The sequence below is a fragment of the Miscanthus floridulus genome, chromosome 13 (assembly GCF_019320115.1).
Source record: "Miscanthus floridulus cultivar M001 chromosome 13, ASM1932011v1, whole genome shotgun sequence".
In the NCBI taxonomy this organism is placed as follows: Eukaryota; Viridiplantae; Streptophyta; class Magnoliopsida; order Poales; family Poaceae; genus Miscanthus; species Miscanthus floridulus.
Genome location: NC_089592.1, coordinates 11,512,452 through 11,530,697, shown reverse-complemented (window position 1 = coordinate 11,530,697; position 18,246 = coordinate 11,512,452). Strand labels below are relative to the sequence as shown.

The following is an 18,246-nucleotide window of genomic DNA, read 5'->3' as shown; positions in this document are numbered from 1 at the left end:
AAAGTAAATTATAATTTGAAACAGAGCGAGTACCATTGACAGATTTTGTACATATATCAAAAATCAATATTATTAATTATACCAAATACTAATTGTAATTAGATTCAACATGAGATACATTTTTATAGTATATGAATTTAGAGCCATAAATTTTAGTAATATTCTCTATAAATTTAGCTAAGAAAGTTTGACTCAACCAAAACCCAGAATTACATCCTTTTTCAGATGAACAGTAGTATGTGAAACATTATTTCCCTTTTTTCCCAAGATCCTGTAAGAAACAAATTGTTTCATGTCACATTCCTGGAATATTTTCATCAAAAAATTTTGTATGCATAGCTGATTTCAACGAAAATTTTATTTTCCGATCCTGCCATAAGATTATAGAACTACAGTCAAGACAAAGTGATTGAAATAAAGCAATGCTGAAGATTTCAGCATCAGGAGACTGCAAAGAGCAGGGAACAGTTTGTCTAGTTATAACTTGTATATAAGGAAAGAACGAAGACGTACATCTGATCTGGACATTCTAGTCTGGCCTACTACATCAAAAAAATTGGATCAATTACAAGAACAAGGACGCCTACGCCACAGTTGGACCAATACAGATCGTGTAAAAACACTAACCATCTGGTTGGAGCTTCCTAAATCTTCAAGCTCCTATCTCACACCCATGCTTTTAGCTCATATTGAGCCGGCAATAGAGGAGCAACACCACCTACACTATCGATGTAGATCCAGTGATCGTGTCAAAAAGGAGAATACCAGCCAACCAAACTAAACCTGGCCGGGGTATGATGAAGAGAGGACAGCGTCCAGCAATCCTTTGCTTCGCTTAGCTATCTGTAGTTACAGCAACCAGCCTGACCACGGATCAACTTATCCCACAAGCACAGCATCTGCCTAGGTGACTGATAGTGGGCTGTGTAGTAGTTGAACACGCAACCATACTGGCAGAAGTTCCAGCTGTGGGAATATTGGACAGGCTTTGTTGCATTGAATTTCTCAACCCATAGACCCATACTTACATCTTCCATCTTAAACAGCTGCAAGACAGCCCGATTTGTACATCAGGAATTCAAGTTTATGTGAAAAGTAATATGGAGAAGGAACCAGCACAAACTCACTCTTAAACTCTGATTGGCATGCTGTGACACGATGAATTTTGCTATGTCACCAGAAATCACATAGCCTGGTCCATTTGCATATGGCGGGTAGATATCCTCAGGCCACTCCTGTGGTAATTTATTGACAGGAGTCAGGACAGACAATAAAGAAAATGTGGTATACTGGTATGTGATGGTGACACAAGATGGGCTGCAATTTACACAGATGAACATGGTTGGAACTGAGGGGCATATATTGCCAATGTTGGCAACACCTGCATTGTAATGAGGAGATTACCTCATCGGTAACTGCCCATTTTCCAGTTCTCAATGGTCTATGCAAGAGGTTAAGGTTCCCCATATAAAATGGTTTGCCGTCACTATGCAACTTTATGTGTCTCAGAACCACATCTACTCTCACAAATGTATCATCGTCGCATTTCATGATGTTTGCAGCAGTTAAGTTCTGGACCTGTAAGGTCATAAAGAGCAACAGACATCATGTTCATGATTAGTCGATACAGAGTGCTTATTATTGGCTGACATGTTTGTATGGCAACTAAAAGTTCTAGTGACTTTCATGATTGGCATAGTCCATTAGCCTATGTTAGCCTTATAGGGCTTAACTTCTCCTAGAAGTAACATGTGAAAACAGTCACAATTATTGAGCATAGATAGAAACAGATCACAAGCCATTGCAAGTTCGCTTTAGTTGACATTGACAAACACAAATGCAAGAAGTACAACACAAATTTGGCATTATAATGGCACAAGTGTCTTACCCCATACTCACAAATAGCAATTGTCTTAAGAACAACCAGCTCATAGCGATCTATAAATGGCAAAATGACAATGTCTCCGAAGTATTCTGCTTCTTTCTTCAGCATTACATTGACCTCTTTCCTGGAATTCTGCAAACACAATTTTATCATGATGAAGCAAATAGCATTTATCATTTCCTAAAGCACATTTATATTTTCTCTAAGAAAATGTAAGCCACTAATATTTCCAACCATCGTTGTTTGGAGTGCATAAATTTCATTGAAAAACTGAGAATTCAGCGCCAGATGATGATAGTCAGTTTGATATTTCACAAAGTACGATAAATGGTGAGGCAGTAAGGATGGAGGATGGTAACAGGTGAGTAGGCAAGTAGCTATACCACAGAATTTAAGTTTTAAGATGATTGCATTTGAAATTTTGAAGCATGGTGATTAAAAGTGGGTGGATGGCAGACAGTCCAGAGTCTTTAACATTTATGCAATTTCTCAATTCTCACACCAAGCAGGTGCAGTCATACAGTTGATAATATGTACTTTCAACACTACATGCTATTGCATTTTACTAGGCATAGAATTAAATACAGATTGCAAGTTATACTGCATAGACCTGAAGATGCATTTTGATCTAGCACAAATCAGATCCAGAAATAACAGGGCTACCACACCGTCTTAAGGCATGACTAATCGTTAAGGGTATTTAGGTGTACACTTAAGCAATATCGACAACTTGAATTTGTGTTAGCATGTTAGGACTAAAATGTTTAGCTACAAATATTATTTATTTGGATGGATAATTTGCTTACCAGTGCAACAAAGAATCGAGCCACTGCTTCAGAAGACTTAATTTCTGGAGCCTGCATCCATGTTTTTCTCACAGACATGCGCTCAGCAAAATGATTTGATGCAGACAATATTCCAATGAAAAGGGAAACAGGACCTTTTGGTAGTGGCCGAGACCTCCACTTTTCTGACATCTCAAGGACTTGTTGAAGAGAAAAACTAGGATGCAACATAGGAAGAGCAGTGGCATAAACTGAATGTACATCTACATCACCCTTAACAAATAATCCCGTTGCATCTTCAAGAGTGAACCCCTGAAAATAATCACCTGGTACCCCTAAGTGTCTACTCTAGATATCATAACAAAAATAAATTTTAAAAGGAACAGCAGATAAACATGTCTTAAGAACATACTGGTCGATAAGGAAAAGATGTCGCATGTCGACCACCAACGTAAATGTGGAAACCTTCAACTCCAGCTTGGATAGTCAAAACAAATAGCCTCTCCTCTACAATTGGGAATGGCCATGTCATTGCAGGCTTCTTTGCACGCCCTATGAATCTTTTCAACCATGAAGTTGTCTTGGACTCCTTTGTGTCAACAATGTCATTGCGTATCCATTTCTCACATTTGGGGAATCCATCGACTGTTGGGGAAAAAATGAAATTGTAGGTTTTAGCCAAATATGCTAGTGTCACAATAAACGACAGAGAGGGAACACTTTTGTGTTTTTTTCTGGACAGAGGAAGGGGATGTTATAAGTGATAAAGGATCTGACAATTTGAAGTTTGTGGCTATTCGGTCTAAGTTTGACAGACAGTTATAACAGCAGACAGTTATCTAACAATTATGTAACAGGAACACGAGGTAAAAATGGCAAAGATGTGAACGTGCAGAGAATTGTTGATAGTTTGCTATCTACTCCTATGCATTGAAACCATCCGTACTAGCCATAAATGTTAATCTCAGTAGGAGGTAAATTCAGGAAAAGGGGCAACTGTGACAAAATTGTGGCTTAGGGCATGTACAATGGGTCCTTTCAGCCCGTCTCTTCGTTGCCGTTTTTGTAAAAACACCCCGTCCAAGCTTGGAGACGGACACTGTGTCATCTCGCGAGGCGACGAGGAAGGCTCGTGCTCCGAGGCTGAGAGGACGGCTCCAGCAGCGTTGTAGTGCCCGTCACCCCGACTCAACGATGCGAGGATCCCAAGCCCTCTCTCACGCGTGATTGTGGTCTGCGCGCGCGGGAGGAATCTATCGCGGCAAAATCCCGAGCGTGTGGCGATGACGGCGGCGGTGTGGGCCAAGAGCGGCAGGTGGTGGCGAGGAACAGGAAGGTTGTGCTGGGCGGGTACATCGAGCGCGCGCCCAGGGAGGAGGACATGGAGCTCGTCGACGGTAGCGCCGGCGCCGTCGAGTTGTGCGTCCCCGCGGGCGCCGGTGGCCCCGCGGTGCTGGTGAAGAACCTCTACCTCTTGTGCGACCCTTACATGCGTGCAAGCTGAAGCTGCAAGCTGCAAAGTGGAGGGGATGATTTGTGCGCTCATTTAGCAATTCCTTGATCTGTGAAGCCTATTGAAGGGTTTGGTGAGGGGAGGGTGGTCGACTTCCACACTCATCCAGGATTTAGTGCCGGTGACATTCAGTTCTACCTGTATGCTTATCTATCAGAACTGCATGGTGTCAACTACCTTGCTAGCTGCAATTTGATAATTGAAGGCCGACATTCAGTTAAGCATCAAGTTATCTGATTTCAGTTATGTTCCAATTCAGAAAAATAGCAGTTCTGAAGACTTGTATGAGCAAACTGAGATCATGAACTGCTATCTGTTCTCTTTTCTGTCCCTACATGGAGCGCGTCGGCGGCCGCGATGTCAAGCGTCGGCTAGGAAAAGTACATATGGTCCACAAATAATTTGGCAAGAACAGAGTGTGCATCGCCACCTATGGTCCTATCAAGTTTCAGCCATTGATCTTTTTAGTTACATGTCCTAGACGTCTGAGTTCAGATTTCAGAGTTCACATATAGCTGCCTAGTGTTCCTTTTGTTTCACTTAAAGTGTGATGGAGTGAGTGTTTCAGTTATCTGAATCTTTGTTGTGTGGTGGTCACATTTATCTGAATCTCTGCATTTACAAAATCAATAGCCTCAATGTAATGTTAGGGTAATTTGGACTTCCTATATGTATTGGCACTGAAACTAACTATGCCCTGTAGCATACTTAGTTTTGATGGTGGTGATATGTTCTGAAACTTTTGTCCAGTTAAGTTTCTGTTAAATTTCTGAAAACTGGATGGTGGTCATTTCAGTTAAGTTTCAGTGCTCATTTCAGCTAAGTTTCTGAGTGTGCTTGCTTCGGTTAATTGATGATCTGTCTCTGCGTGTGCTAATTTCACAAGAGAAAACGAATAGCCTGTTTATGCATGTTTGTTTATTCCCTTGCCGTTTTTTATAACAAACTGTTGTCTCCCATCAAAATGGCCACACAATGATATACAAATTGATATTCATGATTGATTTTGGCTACATGCAAAGCATTAAATTGCTTGTAGACGACCCTCCGTCTCTAGGTTGTACGACCAGTCTTTTTAATTGTCTCTATGTCAGATTCTACTCTCTTAGAGACGATACCCGGTCTCTGGGTCGTACATGCCCTTAAAATTCCGCGGAAGTACTACCAACTCTGTTAGTAAGAAGCAGTTGGCATAGTTGAACAGAAGTCATTGCAAACCATCTAGTACTATTTTTTACTTATTAAAACAGAAACATGATACTAGGTGTGCCTATCATATCATCCTAAAATGGGCTGGTGTTGCAAGTTAGTAGTTAGAACATCTAATAGAGTTGCCGAAGAAGAAGAATAAGAAGAATGAAACAAGAAGACGCAGAGGACCTTTGTCGTCATTGTCGTCAGATGGCGTGCCGTCACAGCGCTGCGCAGTGCCCCACTGCATCCTGTAGCAGGTGTTGTGCTCGAGGATCGGGTGCTGGCTCCAATCCCCCTTGAGCCTGGGGTTGAGGTGGAGTATCCTGGGCGGGTCCTCGCCGTCGACGGCGCGCAGGCCCTGGAGCTCGACCACGAACTGGGACACCATGACGGTGCCGTCCCCCTGCCGCATCCGCGCGAGCTGCGGCACGTACTCCCTGTGAGCAGCGCGCGGGGTGCCGACGACGGTGACGGACGACCCGGCCGCGAGGCCGCAGGGGAGGAAGACGACCCGGCCCCGCGCGCGCTGGGACACCGCGGAGGGGCACTTGGCGGCGTCGGAGGCGCGGGAGGTGGCGGCGGCCAGCAGCGCCCAGGGGTCCCCCGCGAAGGCGGCGGCCTCCTCCCAGGCGGTGAGGCCGAGCGCCCAGGCGTCGTCGGCCATGCGGTCGAGCGCGGAACGGTTGCGGGACGCGAGGTCCGGGAGGGACACGCGGTCGTAGCGGTGCCAGAAGGGGCGGACCGGGAACGGGGAGGCCGTGGAGGCGTCGGAGGAGGTGGAGGCGGCGGAGGAGGAGGAGACGGACCCGGGCGAGGGCAGGTGGTCGGAGGAGGACGGCGAGGAGAAGGCGGCGGGGTCCCCCGCGAGGTCGGCGGCGGCCAGGTCCAGCACGCGGCGGAACTTGAGGGAGACGAGGAGGAGGTAGGCCGCCGCCAGCGCCAGCACCAGGTGCGACGGCCGCACCCGCCGCGCCATTGCCCGCGGTGCCCCTCCCCTCTCGGCACCCCCGCTCCGACGACGACGATGGCAGCGGCCGCGGCGGTTACGGACTGGGGAAGGGGGAGCGAGGCGCGTGGGCCGGATCTAGCCCGGGCGCCTGGGGCTGGGCGGAGTGGGGGTCCCGGCCGGATCGGAGGGGGACGGGACGGTGGTGGAATGGAAATGGTGGTGGATGCGTGCGTGCGGGGTGGCCGTACGGCCGCGGGCACAGGGCATGAAATGGAGGGAGAGTGGGAGACGGACAAGCGGAGGGCGGGGGCGTCCAGGCGGCGTGCTGGCTGCTCCTGCTCGTCTCGTCCCGGACAAGCGGACGGCGATTGGCTCGCTCGGTCGGGTCAGACTGGTGGGTCCGACGTGGCCTCGGTGTCTCTGCTGGCTACTGGGCCAGCCAAGGGCCAAGTGTATGGATGTTGCGCCACGACGGATGGAGCGATGGCCCCGACGGAGCTGGCAAGGACACGGAGAGTGAAGGCTCGCTCTGCTCCGGATTCTCCCGCGGAGTGATTTCGTTGCATTCATATGAGAGCAACGTCTAAATATGACAGAGAGCAGGCTTTTTTAAGCTCCGAGTTCATAGTGTAAATGAAAAAATAATTCTCTCCTGATCTCTACCTGAATCAGTTGTCATTCCGAGTGTTTACCTGATTAGGAGTGATTCTCTTCGGAAAAAATAAGCTGGAGCTCTTCCAAACGGTCCCTGAAGTGCCAAATGAAGTGAAGCGGAGATTATCTAGCGGTCTTTTTTTAGGGGGGGTTTGATGATAGCAAGAGTAGCTGGTTTAGTTCTATGGAGAGCGTTAGTGATAACTAAATCCGAGGTGGAGTGATTTTTGTTTTTGTCGTTTCATCTTCTCAATGTTTTGGGCAGGTGCGCCACCTGAATCCTCTAACCGAATGTTTTTGTCTTCGCTAAATGCCAAGAATGGGGCTAAGCTCTATAACTCTAAAAAAATCCTAAATGTGCCACCGGAAATTATAAATTCCCTCCTTTTCTATTGATTATTTGAATCATATACATTATGTTTCCCTTATTATGGGAAAAATTACATGCGGACCGTCCCTACGCAGACGTTGTGTGGTCTGTGCAGCTGATATGTGGGGCCATGAGATCATTTTAAACGTATCCATGGTGAATCACATGTCTCATGGGCCACGCGTCAGTCATACATCCACACCGTGTTTCCGCGCGGATGGTCCTCACGAATTGAGAGCGAAAATGACAATTGTACCCTTGCCATCAACACAAGCATAAACTCATAAAATAAATATGGTAACCCCTTCCATGCCATCAGCACTGGTGTAACTCATATAAATCGAATATTAGACAACTCCAATCTTGGTTTTTGTTACAAGGATTTCCACAGATGCAAAATTAATCTGGTGATAATGGCATGCCAAATGTTTGTGAAAATGCCAAACCATTGAAACTTACAGACATATACAGATAATATGGACATTTTGTTGCCTTTTGGTACATGGCATCTTTATTTGTTCAAGGGTATGCTACCTATATATATTTGACATTGCTATATGTCAGTTCGTAAGTTTTTTCTCGAATACGCAAAAGATTTGTGTATCATTGTATTAAGAAAAAGAGTTTGAACTTACAAACAACGTGCATCTATCGAGCGCCGAAGGAGGTCGATCAAACAGCCGTAGCTGGACCATCCTAGCAGGAGGACTCATGTTTTGATATTACATAAATGAAAAACAACAAATACCGACTCAGTTCGCAAGTGAAAAATTATGTTGCTATCTATACTTTTAGTTTATTAGTAAGGTGGTTCATTGCTTCACACCGAAAGATTCAGAAAAGGTTTCTATTGGTGCGTGAATATGATTATTTATTTTCATCAAAAAATATGATTATTTATGTCATTTATCATATGTCAACCTGATGGGAATTAATTACAATTTTGTTTCAACGGTAAATTCTTTTGCTAAGCTGTGTACATTTTAGTAGTAAAAAGTTTAATGATCCTTATTTCATAAGATCTTTTTTTTAGGAAATATTTCATAAGATCTTTCCCTCACGATCCTTTTCGATATCTGTGGAATGCATCTCAAATCTGAGAGAATTTTTATCAACTCACCATATGATGAGCATGCTGCTGCATCGCACCTACACGTATAAATTCCTGTACAGATAGAGTTCTTATGCCAAGGTGTGCTCATGGCAAATCATCTCTTCGTTTATTTATCCATTACTCTGAAAGCTCTGCTGTTCTTTGCTTCTCTTCTATACAAAAGCACTCGAAGTGGATGAAGGGCCTCCATCTGACAATTTTACCTAGTAGTTAGTGTGCAACATGGCTACTTTTATGATAAGTTACTACTTACTAGCAGTGAATTGTGTATATGAATGTTGCTGAAAATAGGTCATTAACTAGATGTGTAGATAAGGAATAGCTTGTGCTACAAATGCTGTAAATAAAGTCATCTTTGCAATGCGGCCTACAAACAGTTAGTGCATGTTGCTTTTCTTCTGCAATCACGTGAGCTTTTTCATGCAAATATTCCAACAGACTACCTCACTCTTTCACCATTAGTTTGCTTCAGTTCCAACACGGTTTGAGTTTCTTTTTCATAACAGTTCGACCTGCAGTTTGTATCTCTTTGATACTGTTATGACCAGATCCCCTTATTTTTCATACTTATAAGAAGAAAGATTGATGACCATACTACGATAGGTTTGAAATACTTTGTTCTTTTACTCCTTGCAGTGAAGCAACAAAGGGATCAATTCTCAGTTTCTTTAGCACACTAACCATTGGGATATCAGATATTCATATGGTGATACAGTGATCTTTGGTTCATCTCCACCAGAGAGGGCTTCACCTTTTGCAACAAGTGTTGGAACCTTAATTGGGGTCCTGTGGGCTTTATTTCCTTTGCTTGGTTGTATGTTTGAAGATTGGAAGGAATTAGGGGAGGTAACACACTTGTGTGGCAATTCCTTCTAAGTTTGCTATCCTCTACCACATCACACGCATAATGGGGGTGTTTGGATGGAGACCTGGAATTAAATTGCCTGGCTATGAAGGTTCCTGCACTCTGGCTGGGGTGTATTAATATGTCATGTTCGTTTGGGCTTGTTTGACTTATAAGTCATGATGAAAGTACTGTTGGCTGATTTGGTGTGAGAGAAAAATACGGTTTGTCAGCTGATAAGTCATGACTTATAAGCCAAATATGACCCAGCGAACAGGCTGTTGGTTGGCACCTTGGCCAAAGCCTGGCCCAGGCAACCCCAGGCCTAAGAAATCGAGCGCCTGGCTCCGGACTGCACTTGCCTGGCGTTAACTGCTGTAATCGCACACAGGGACATGCATTGACGACAGCTATCTGTCATACTGCAAGTCTGCAACAATTCAAAAGTTTTTAGGTTGATTATTTTAAATATTATATATATGCTTAATGTATTATGAATTTGGAAAACTAACTCTCTGTTAGACAAGGAAATGCATATTATTTCTTTTACTTTTTGCCAGTCAAGTCTTGGACCAAACATGCGTAAGCGATGCAGGGGCCTGATAACACCCTATGCGGGCGTCCGCCATCATGTTCCTTGCGGGGCTGCCGGGTATCCGGGGAGCAGGAGAGGCTGGAATACCGGAGGCCTGGGTCCGATCCTGCTACTTTTAATTAATTAAAGAGGTCAACCGCAGAGACCGAGGCCTGCCTGTTCGGATCGGACCCAGACGAAGCTGCCTGTGCCTGGTGCGGTGTCCGATTCGAGCGCACGGGGTCAGGAGGCCGCGAACCACGGTAGGCTACTTGACCGAAACGGGCCTCGCTGTTGTATTCGCCTGCAGGGCCTTCTTCGCGGGCCCAGGTGTAGATGCCGGCTCAGCCCATCTACGTTAGCTCTGTCTCCCGTGCAACGGACCCACACGACCATTGATCCGGTAAGACTGTCCCCAACAGCTCATGCAAAGGGCAATGCATACCTAAAATTGGTCCTGCACTGTGTTTTAGCCAGCTCCAACAGACGACGCAATCGGAGCATGCATTTTGGGGAAGAGGCCGACCGGGAGGCATATTTGCGTCGTCCTTCTCCAAGACGCAAATCTTCCGCGGCAGCCACCGCCTTCGTCACAGACAGCGCCGACGGAGCCGGAGGAGGAGGCGGCGCCGCTGCGGCATCCTCCGTTGGAGCAGGTGGCGCCTGCTGCGGCTGTCCGTTGGAGAGCTCCTCAGCCTTGGCGAGCGCGAGCGCGAGCGGCACCTCCTCCGACTCCGCGAGCAGCGCGATGGGGGCGCCCACCGGCGCAGACTCGCCAGCCTGGTCGCACCGGAGCGCCGGCGGGCGAGCACCGCGGGGGGGCGGTGGAGGGAGGGAGAGAGAGAGAGAGAGAGGCGCACGGCCGGAGGAGAGGGAGCGCCTCCTACTGGCCGGATCCGAGCGCGGCGAGCGGCCTCCTCGCCGGGTCTGGGCGCCGGGAGATGGAGAGGAGCTGGTGGTGGCGGGCAGCCAGCCTCCTCGCCGGATCTGGGAGCCTGGAGAGGGAGCGGTGGCGAGCGCAGGTGGAGAGAGGGAGAGGGAGAGAGTGCGCGCGGGTGCCCCGCCGCTGGTGGAGAGAGAGAGAGGGAGATATTTTGTTCCTGTAGACGAAAGTTTGGGTCCACTGTTGGAGAAAGGAAATTTTGAGTGACCCAGTGACTATTCGTGACCTAATTTTTAGAATGGATCCTGTATTTAGGTATGGACTGTCGGAGATAGTGTAAGGCCATGTTCGTTCCGCGATTGATTAAATATATGAGCCCTACGGCACGGGAACCTTGTGCTCCACTCCTCGACCAGATGTCCAGATTCCACTAAAAAAAACAGATGTCCAGATCGGCACATCCCTGTTTCAAGGAGGAACGGCGCCCAGAACGCAATCAGCTGCTGCTCCTGCTCCTCCTCCCCCGACGCATCGGCGCCGGAGAGGGACAGGTTACCGAGGGCGTTCGTCGCGGCTATCTCGGCGAACTGGTAGAAAGTCCAGAGGATGGCCCCCAGCGCCCATTGGTGGACCCACAGGCTGCCGGGACGCCGAGCGCCGCCGCCGTGTCCCGCACAGGAGATCCAGGAGGGCGTACGCCGATAAGCTGACAAGGGACAGAGATCCGGAGCCCCCAGTCGCTCCAGAACCACGTCGCCGAGTCCACAAACATCATCGACGAGCGACGACGGCGACGGCGACCGCAACCTCGGAGCTAGCTCAACAAAGTACACAAATCAATTGAATGATCGACATCAAATCGCTAGCTACAAATTGAATGATCTGACGTGTGGGGCCCTCAGTTTAGGTCGGTCCACCTCATCTTCTCCTTCCTCCCTCCGCACGCTCTCTGCCTTTCTCCCTATCTCTCCGTCGACCCGAAGCCGGACGTCGGGCACGCCGCGCCGCCCCAGGGCTGCGCCTGCGCAAGCTTCGTCGCCGCCCCCTGCACCATCCCACCAGGCCGCACCGCCGCCCTGAGGCCAGGCCGCGACGCCCCCTGCCCGAGCCCCCACGGCGCTGGCCGCGCCGCCGGCCCAGGCCGCAGTGCCCACAGTCCCGCCGCCGTGGTGCGCGGCATCTTCTCGGGGACCTCTCGCGCTGCGTCATGCTACACGAGTCCGAGATCGCCGCCATGCGATCCCGGCTCGGCGAGTACGCCACCGCCATCTTCCGCGAGCCGGAGAGCTCGATCCGTCGGCGAGGGCACATCCTCCACATGGGGCGCGGTGGCAGACCTAGGGTTCAAAATTTCGGTGAAATTTCGCAGAAATTTTATGAATTTCGGCAATTTCGGTGATGGACGAAAGAAAAATCCAAAACTTTATAATATACCCATACACGAGCTATATAACTCTAAACTCATATTTTCGATTATTCATATTGCATATTCTATCATACTAATATTTTTTAATCTAAATTCTTTTAGAAAAAAAAACATGCTTCATGTGCTAGTCTCTAAAAAAATCAGTGAAATTTTACCCGAATTTCACGAAATTTGGTAATTTTGGTGGTCGCCGAAGTTTTTGCAATAACGAAATAAAAAAGCCTAGGTGGCACCAGGTTCGGATGCTGCGTCTGCCTCCTCTCGCGCTACTGCACCAGTGCTGCGGCGGGCAAGGAGGACGTCGTAGTAGCTGCTAGAACCGCCAGCCGTGAAGGAGGAGGAGGACAAGCCAGTGGAAGTGGCCGTGCCCACGACGGTGGTTGTTGGTGTAACCCTGGTGCACACAAGCAGTGACGTGGAGTGCTTCGGAGGGAAATGGAGGATTTGAATTTGTTGGAGACGCTGTGGTGGTGATCGCGCCCACGCATGACGTGTAGTGCTGCAGTTATCTTCTTTCTATGTGTTATGTTTAGAAATAGATGTGCTATACAACACACATATGTTTTAGCAAAAAAACACATGGATTTTTTCTCTCTCTTTTCCTCCGTTCTGCTGACGCCACGCAACGCACGCACGCGTCCAATCCCGCCCGCTGTCAACTGTGGCTCGGTCCGCACGCTTCCAATCATGGTCTGCAGCTCGGTCTGCACGTGTCCAATCACGCATCCAACTGCCGACCGGACTGCCAACTGCTCCAGTAGGCCTCTCCTCCTCCTCCTCTTCTGCAATCTGTGATTTGTCCTTTCATAGAAAAAAAATATTTCTTGTGATCTGTGGATCTGCGATCTTGTGATTTGTGATTTTCTGAAGGTAGAAGAAGACTGGAGGCTCGAGGTGGAAGGAGGGTGGAGACCGTTAGATCTTAATTCTATGGTGCAAAAAAATCATGTGTTGAAACTGCATAAAACACATGGTTGTTCAGTAGACAGACTCGTTTAGAAAAGGCAGTTGCCTAGTTTGCCATTGTGTCTGTAATTGCTACTAGTATAAGTAGCCCATCTAAGCTTCGTATCTAGCTGTTTAGACCATTTGTAATCGTCATATACTGATCACGTATATCTGAGAAAAATAGCTCTGCCATCGGATAGCTGACAGTTCCACATTGAGTGGTCTTCAGTTTTCAGTGCAAATTTTACATCTGCGTCGATTCCAGTTAGGATTAGCCAATGTTTGAGCGCTTGATCTTCATCATATTTCCAACAATTGGTATCAGAGCCATAGATCACACGTTCTATAATACGCAAATACCACAAAGTTGATCCAATGTCGGTTACTACCGAAGAGGGGTCGTGGGGAGTCGGAGGCGGTGGGTAGAGGTATATCCGACCTTGACGCGATGAACTACACCAGTTGGTGTATCCAAGTGCAGGCGATTATGGAGGATCAAGGGGTGTGGGAAATTGTGGAACCGCTAGATGGGACATCAAACAAGGAGCAAGCGTTTGTTATGGCTGACAAAGACAAGAATGTTCGATCTCATCTTCTTCAGTGTTTGCCAGATGATTTGTTGATGCAAGTTGCCAAGAAAAAGAGTGGAAAGGAGGTTTGGGACTCTTTGAAGGCAAGGTTTGTGGGAGCAGATCGAGTGAAGGAGACGCGGTTGCAGACATTGAAGAGCGAGTTTGATGCCTTGCAGATGAAGGAGGACGAGACGCTCAATAGGTACACTGGAAGACTGACGGCGATGTTAGTGAAGTTCAGTAACCTTGGAGGTGCGCTTGATGATGCGACGTTGGTGAAGAAATTGTTCGACACCGTGTCAGATTATTTCATCAATGTCGTGGTCGGGATCGAGCAGTTCTTCGATCTGCAGAAGTTGGCGTTTGAAGATGTAGTTGGTCGATTGAAGGCCTATGAAGAGCGAACGAGGCGGGGAGCCGGATCTACGACGAGTAACCGCAGCGGTCAGTTGTTGTTGACCTAGGCTGAGTGGGAATCAAGATACAAGAAGTCTGGGGGGAGATTCCTCAGGGAAGGGAAAAGATGCAGGACGGCGAGGGCCGTGGACACGGTCGTGGTCGAGGAAGAGGCCATGGTCGTGGAGGGCACGATGATGCGCCTGGAAAGGAAGGAGCAGGAGGTGTCAAGGATAAGAGTCACATTCAGTGCTTCAAATGCCACAAATATGGGCATTATGCAAATCGTTGTCCAGATGCAAAGAAGGAAGAGGAGGCACATCATGTTCGTGCAGAAGAGGGGGAGCAACCACAAGCACTCATGCTTATGATGTTTGAAGGAGTTGTTTTCGGCAGCAAGGGGGAGGGTGTGTATCTGCATGAAGGGAAGGTGATGCTGGAGCTGCACTTGACCGGTGGAGGTGATTCAACCGGTGACATGTGGTATATGGATAATGGAGCAAGCAATCACATGATAGGTGACTTGGAGAAGTTCAAGATACTTGATGAGGCAAACACTAGGAGAGTGAGATTTGGGGATGGTTCCACTTTCGAGATCAAAGGAAAGGGGACGATTCTGTTTTAGTGCAAAACAGGCGATCAATGGATGCTGACGGATGTTTTCTTCATTCCAAAACTCTACAGCAACCTGATCAGTCTGGGCCAACTAACAGAATCGAGGCACAAGGTTGTGATGGATGATAATTTGTTAGAAGTCATGGAGAAGAACCCTTTAAGGTTGATCATGAAGGTGGATAGAACTCTCAATCGGCTCTATCGAGTTGAACTGAAGACTGCCGAACCTGTCTGTTTTCTGACAAGTGTCAGCGAGGAAGCTTGGTTGTGGCATGGGCAATTGGGTCATGCTAATTTCCAGTCAATCAAATTCCTAGTTGATAAGGAGATGGCGCTGGGAGTGCCTGTGATCAAGCATCCAGATAAACTATGTCAGGTGTGTTTGGCAGTGAAACAAACACGTACTCCTTTTCCACAGGCAGCGAACTGGAGGGCACAAAGGAAGCTGGAGTAGTGCATGTGGATTTATGTGGGCCGATCACTCCATCAAAGGCCAGAGGTAATCGTTACTTCATGTTACTTATTGATGATTACTCAAGATGGACATATTTGTATGTTCTGAAAACCAAGGACGAAGCACTAGATGCATTTGTGAAATTCAAGGCAGAGACTGAAAATTTCACTGGAGAACGTATGAAGACATTACGGTTAGATAGGGGAGGAGAATTTCTGTCTATAGCTTTCAGAGGTGTTTGTGAAGTAGCTGGGATTCAGTGGCAGCTAACTACACCGTACTCTCCCCAACAGAACGATGTAATGGAAAGGAAAAACAGGACAGCGATGGAGATGGCCCGATCACTGTTGAAAAGCATGAAGGTGCCTGGGAGACTCTGGGGTCAGGCAGTAAGGCACACTGTGTATATGTTGAATCGGTTGCCAACAAAGGCTATGGGTGAGAAAACTCCTTTCGAGGCTTGGATGGGAAGAAGCCCCAGCTGAGTTTTCTAAAAATATTTGGATGTAAAGCTCATGTCAGAACAGCTATGCCCCATATGAAAAAGCTTGATGATAGGAGCAAGCAAATGGTGTATCTTGCAAGGCTACAAAGCTCATAGGCTACTGGATGTGACCAACAACAAAATTGTTGTAAGTTGAGATATTATTTGTGAAGAATCTAAGCCATGGGATTGGTTTGCATGTTCAGTTGATGATTTCTCTATAGAGTTCTTTGTTGAAGGGGAACATGTGGTAGCAGATAATGGTGTTGAGGCAGCTGGAGTTGGTGGTGAACAGCAGGCACAACCAGTGCCTGGGGGAGGATCAGTTGGAAGCACAGTGATGGCAGGAAGCAACACAGGCAATTTGTCGGATGAGCCATAGTCACCAGTGTCTGTGACAGCGGTAGGGACAAATGCAGTGCATCCCGATTCTACCAACACACCACCAGTAGGATCTGCCACACATACTCCAAGTGGATCAAACTCAGGTGGTGGATAGCCATCAAATGTGGTATTGTCAGATGATGAACAGTTAGCTTCAGAGTTGCCTGTAGGTGACAGTAGCACTTAAGACAATCCACTTCAGTTTAGAGAATCTCATTGAGATATATGAGGACACCACGGAAGTTGAGTTGGTCTCAGATACAGAAGTGTAGACATTACTAGCAATTATGGAGGAACCTAGTTGCTACAGAGAAGTTGTAGGAAATGCAGATTGGGAGGCAACCATGAACATTGAATTGAAATCAATCACAAAGAGCAAGACATGGGAGTTGGTTAAACTACCACCTGGACAAAAACTCATTGGACTGAAATAGGTGTTTAAATTGAAAAGGAATGCAGATGGTGAAGTTGTGAAGCATAAAGCAAGGTTGGTAGCAAAGGGGTATGTTCAAAAATAGGGAGTTAATTTTGAAGAGGTTTTTGCCCCAGTTGCTAGGCTTGATACAGTGAGGATGATCTTGGCAATAGCAGCCAACAGGGGTTGGCAAGTACATCACCTAGATGTGAAAACAACCTTTCTGAATGGTCAATTAGAAGAGGAAGTATATGTGTCTCAACATGAGGGCTTTGAGGTGAAGGGGAAAGAGAGGCATGTGTTGAAACTTAGCAAAGCACTATATGGATTGAGGCAGGCTCCAAGGGCTTGGAATGTAAAACTTGACAAGAGCCTGAAAATTTTGAAATTCACCAAATGTGCTTGTGAACCAGCAGTGTACACAAGGGGAACAGGAAGAGCTGCAATAATACTAAGGTTGTATGTTGATGATTTGATTGTGACAGGGAGTGATCCAGCTGAAATTTTGAAGTTCAAAATGGAGATGACAACTCAATTTGAGATGAGTGATTTGGGGCTACTATCATTCTATCTGGGTATTGAAGTTGATCGCAGCAGGAGTATATTACAATCAAACAAACAAGCTATGGTAAGAAGATACTAAATCAGTTTGGTATGGGTGAGTGCAATCCAACCAAAATACCAATGATTCCAGGAGTCAAGCTTCATCAGGACAAGAGTGGTGAACCTGTTGATGCAACTGAATATAGGAAGGTGATTGGGTGCCTGAGGTATTTGTTACATACTAGGCCAGATCTGGCATATTCAGTTGGGATGGCTAGCAGGTTTATGGAGAGGCCTACTGTGGTGCATAAGAATACAGTAAATCAAATTTTGAGATATCTCAAGGGGACAATGATGTAGATAAGGCCAGATCTTCCGAAAGGTATGATAGCATCGATTGGTGGAGACTCGATGTTCACGATCTAGGCTTCGAACCAAGACTGATTCTAACCCCGGCAACCGTTACACCACTGCTCCGTTGGTTATCAACCATGCGAACGCGATTGACCTCGCCAAGAAGGCTTTCCTGCAAGCGAATTGAGAACACAAGCAAGAACAGGATGAACGCAATCTAAAATTATAAATAAATATGAGGCTTATGAAAATAAGAAGGAGTTCAAGTCTTTATTCAAAAGAACTAATCGTCATAGGCAAACAAGATCAAGAATTGGGGCCCTGGTTCACAGCAAGCAGCCTTGGCAGCATAGTTGCAGCAAAACGACGTCTGTTTCACAAGAAAATCAAGAACTAAACAAAACCCAAACCCTAAGGAGAGCAACGACTACTAATTATAGAGTCTTGGGCGTCACCACCCTAAACACGCCCCCTAATGGGCCCAAACAAGATACACGGTCCAACGGACCAAAAGACGGTGTCGCAGCACCCTGACAGATTCTGGACGCTGACTTGTTTCGATGATTCCTATTGATTCCGAAGGGCTTTTGATGTGAGACCAGTTGCATTGGCTTTCTTATCTAATTAGCTTTCCATCCATATGTGGATTGTTGAAAACGGAGCCCGGACGCGCCTGTGTGACTAGTTTTATGATAGACTAGTCCTGGAACCCAAGATGGGCTCCAACTTCTGTTGGACTGGGCCTCCACCATGAGAAGGATGAATTGGACGCCCATGCTGGACCTCCTCCTCTCCTTGGCTTGTATGTGATGATGTAGTGATGTCCTCATCATCCTCCCTTTCTTGAATTGAAGTCATCCTCGACTGAAGTAGATCACCTCCTCCATTAG

General features: G+C 47.0%; 2 protein-coding genes across 3 annotated transcripts; both read right to left on the bottom strand.

The window, feature by feature from the left end:
• Nucleotides 1-466: 466 nt before the first annotated feature.
• Nucleotides 467-6,626, bottom strand: LOC136501152 (hydroxyproline O-galactosyltransferase GALT2-like). 2 transcript variants are annotated; one of them, XM_066496644.1, is made up of 7 exons: nucleotides 5,564-6,626; nucleotides 3,083-3,315; nucleotides 2,692-2,982; nucleotides 1,889-2,017; nucleotides 1,405-1,578; nucleotides 1,128-1,235; nucleotides 467-1,046 (listed from the first exon to the last, which is right to left on the bottom strand). In XM_066496644.1, the coding sequence occupies exons 1-7, from the start codon at nucleotides 6,351-6,353 to the stop codon at nucleotides 840-842; spliced, it is 1,932 nt and encodes a 643-aa protein (XP_066352741.1). In that variant the 5' UTR covers nucleotides 6,354-6,626; the 3' UTR covers nucleotides 467-839. The 2 variants fall into 2 exon arrangements, with proteins under 2 accessions (XP_066352741.1, XP_066352742.1); XM_066496645.1 differs by lacking the exon at nucleotides 1,405-1,578.
• A 3,679-nt stretch (nucleotides 6,627-10,305) lies between these two features.
• On the bottom strand, nucleotides 10,306-11,540 carry LOC136499449 (predicted GPI-anchored protein 58). The gene is made up of 2 exons (XM_066495100.1): nucleotides 11,354-11,540; nucleotides 10,306-10,982 (listed from the first exon to the last, which is right to left on the bottom strand). The coding sequence occupies exons 1-2, from the start codon at nucleotides 11,538-11,540 to the stop codon at nucleotides 10,306-10,308; spliced, it is 864 nt and encodes a 287-aa protein (XP_066351197.1).
• Nucleotides 11,541-18,246: the final 6,706 nt, after the last annotated feature.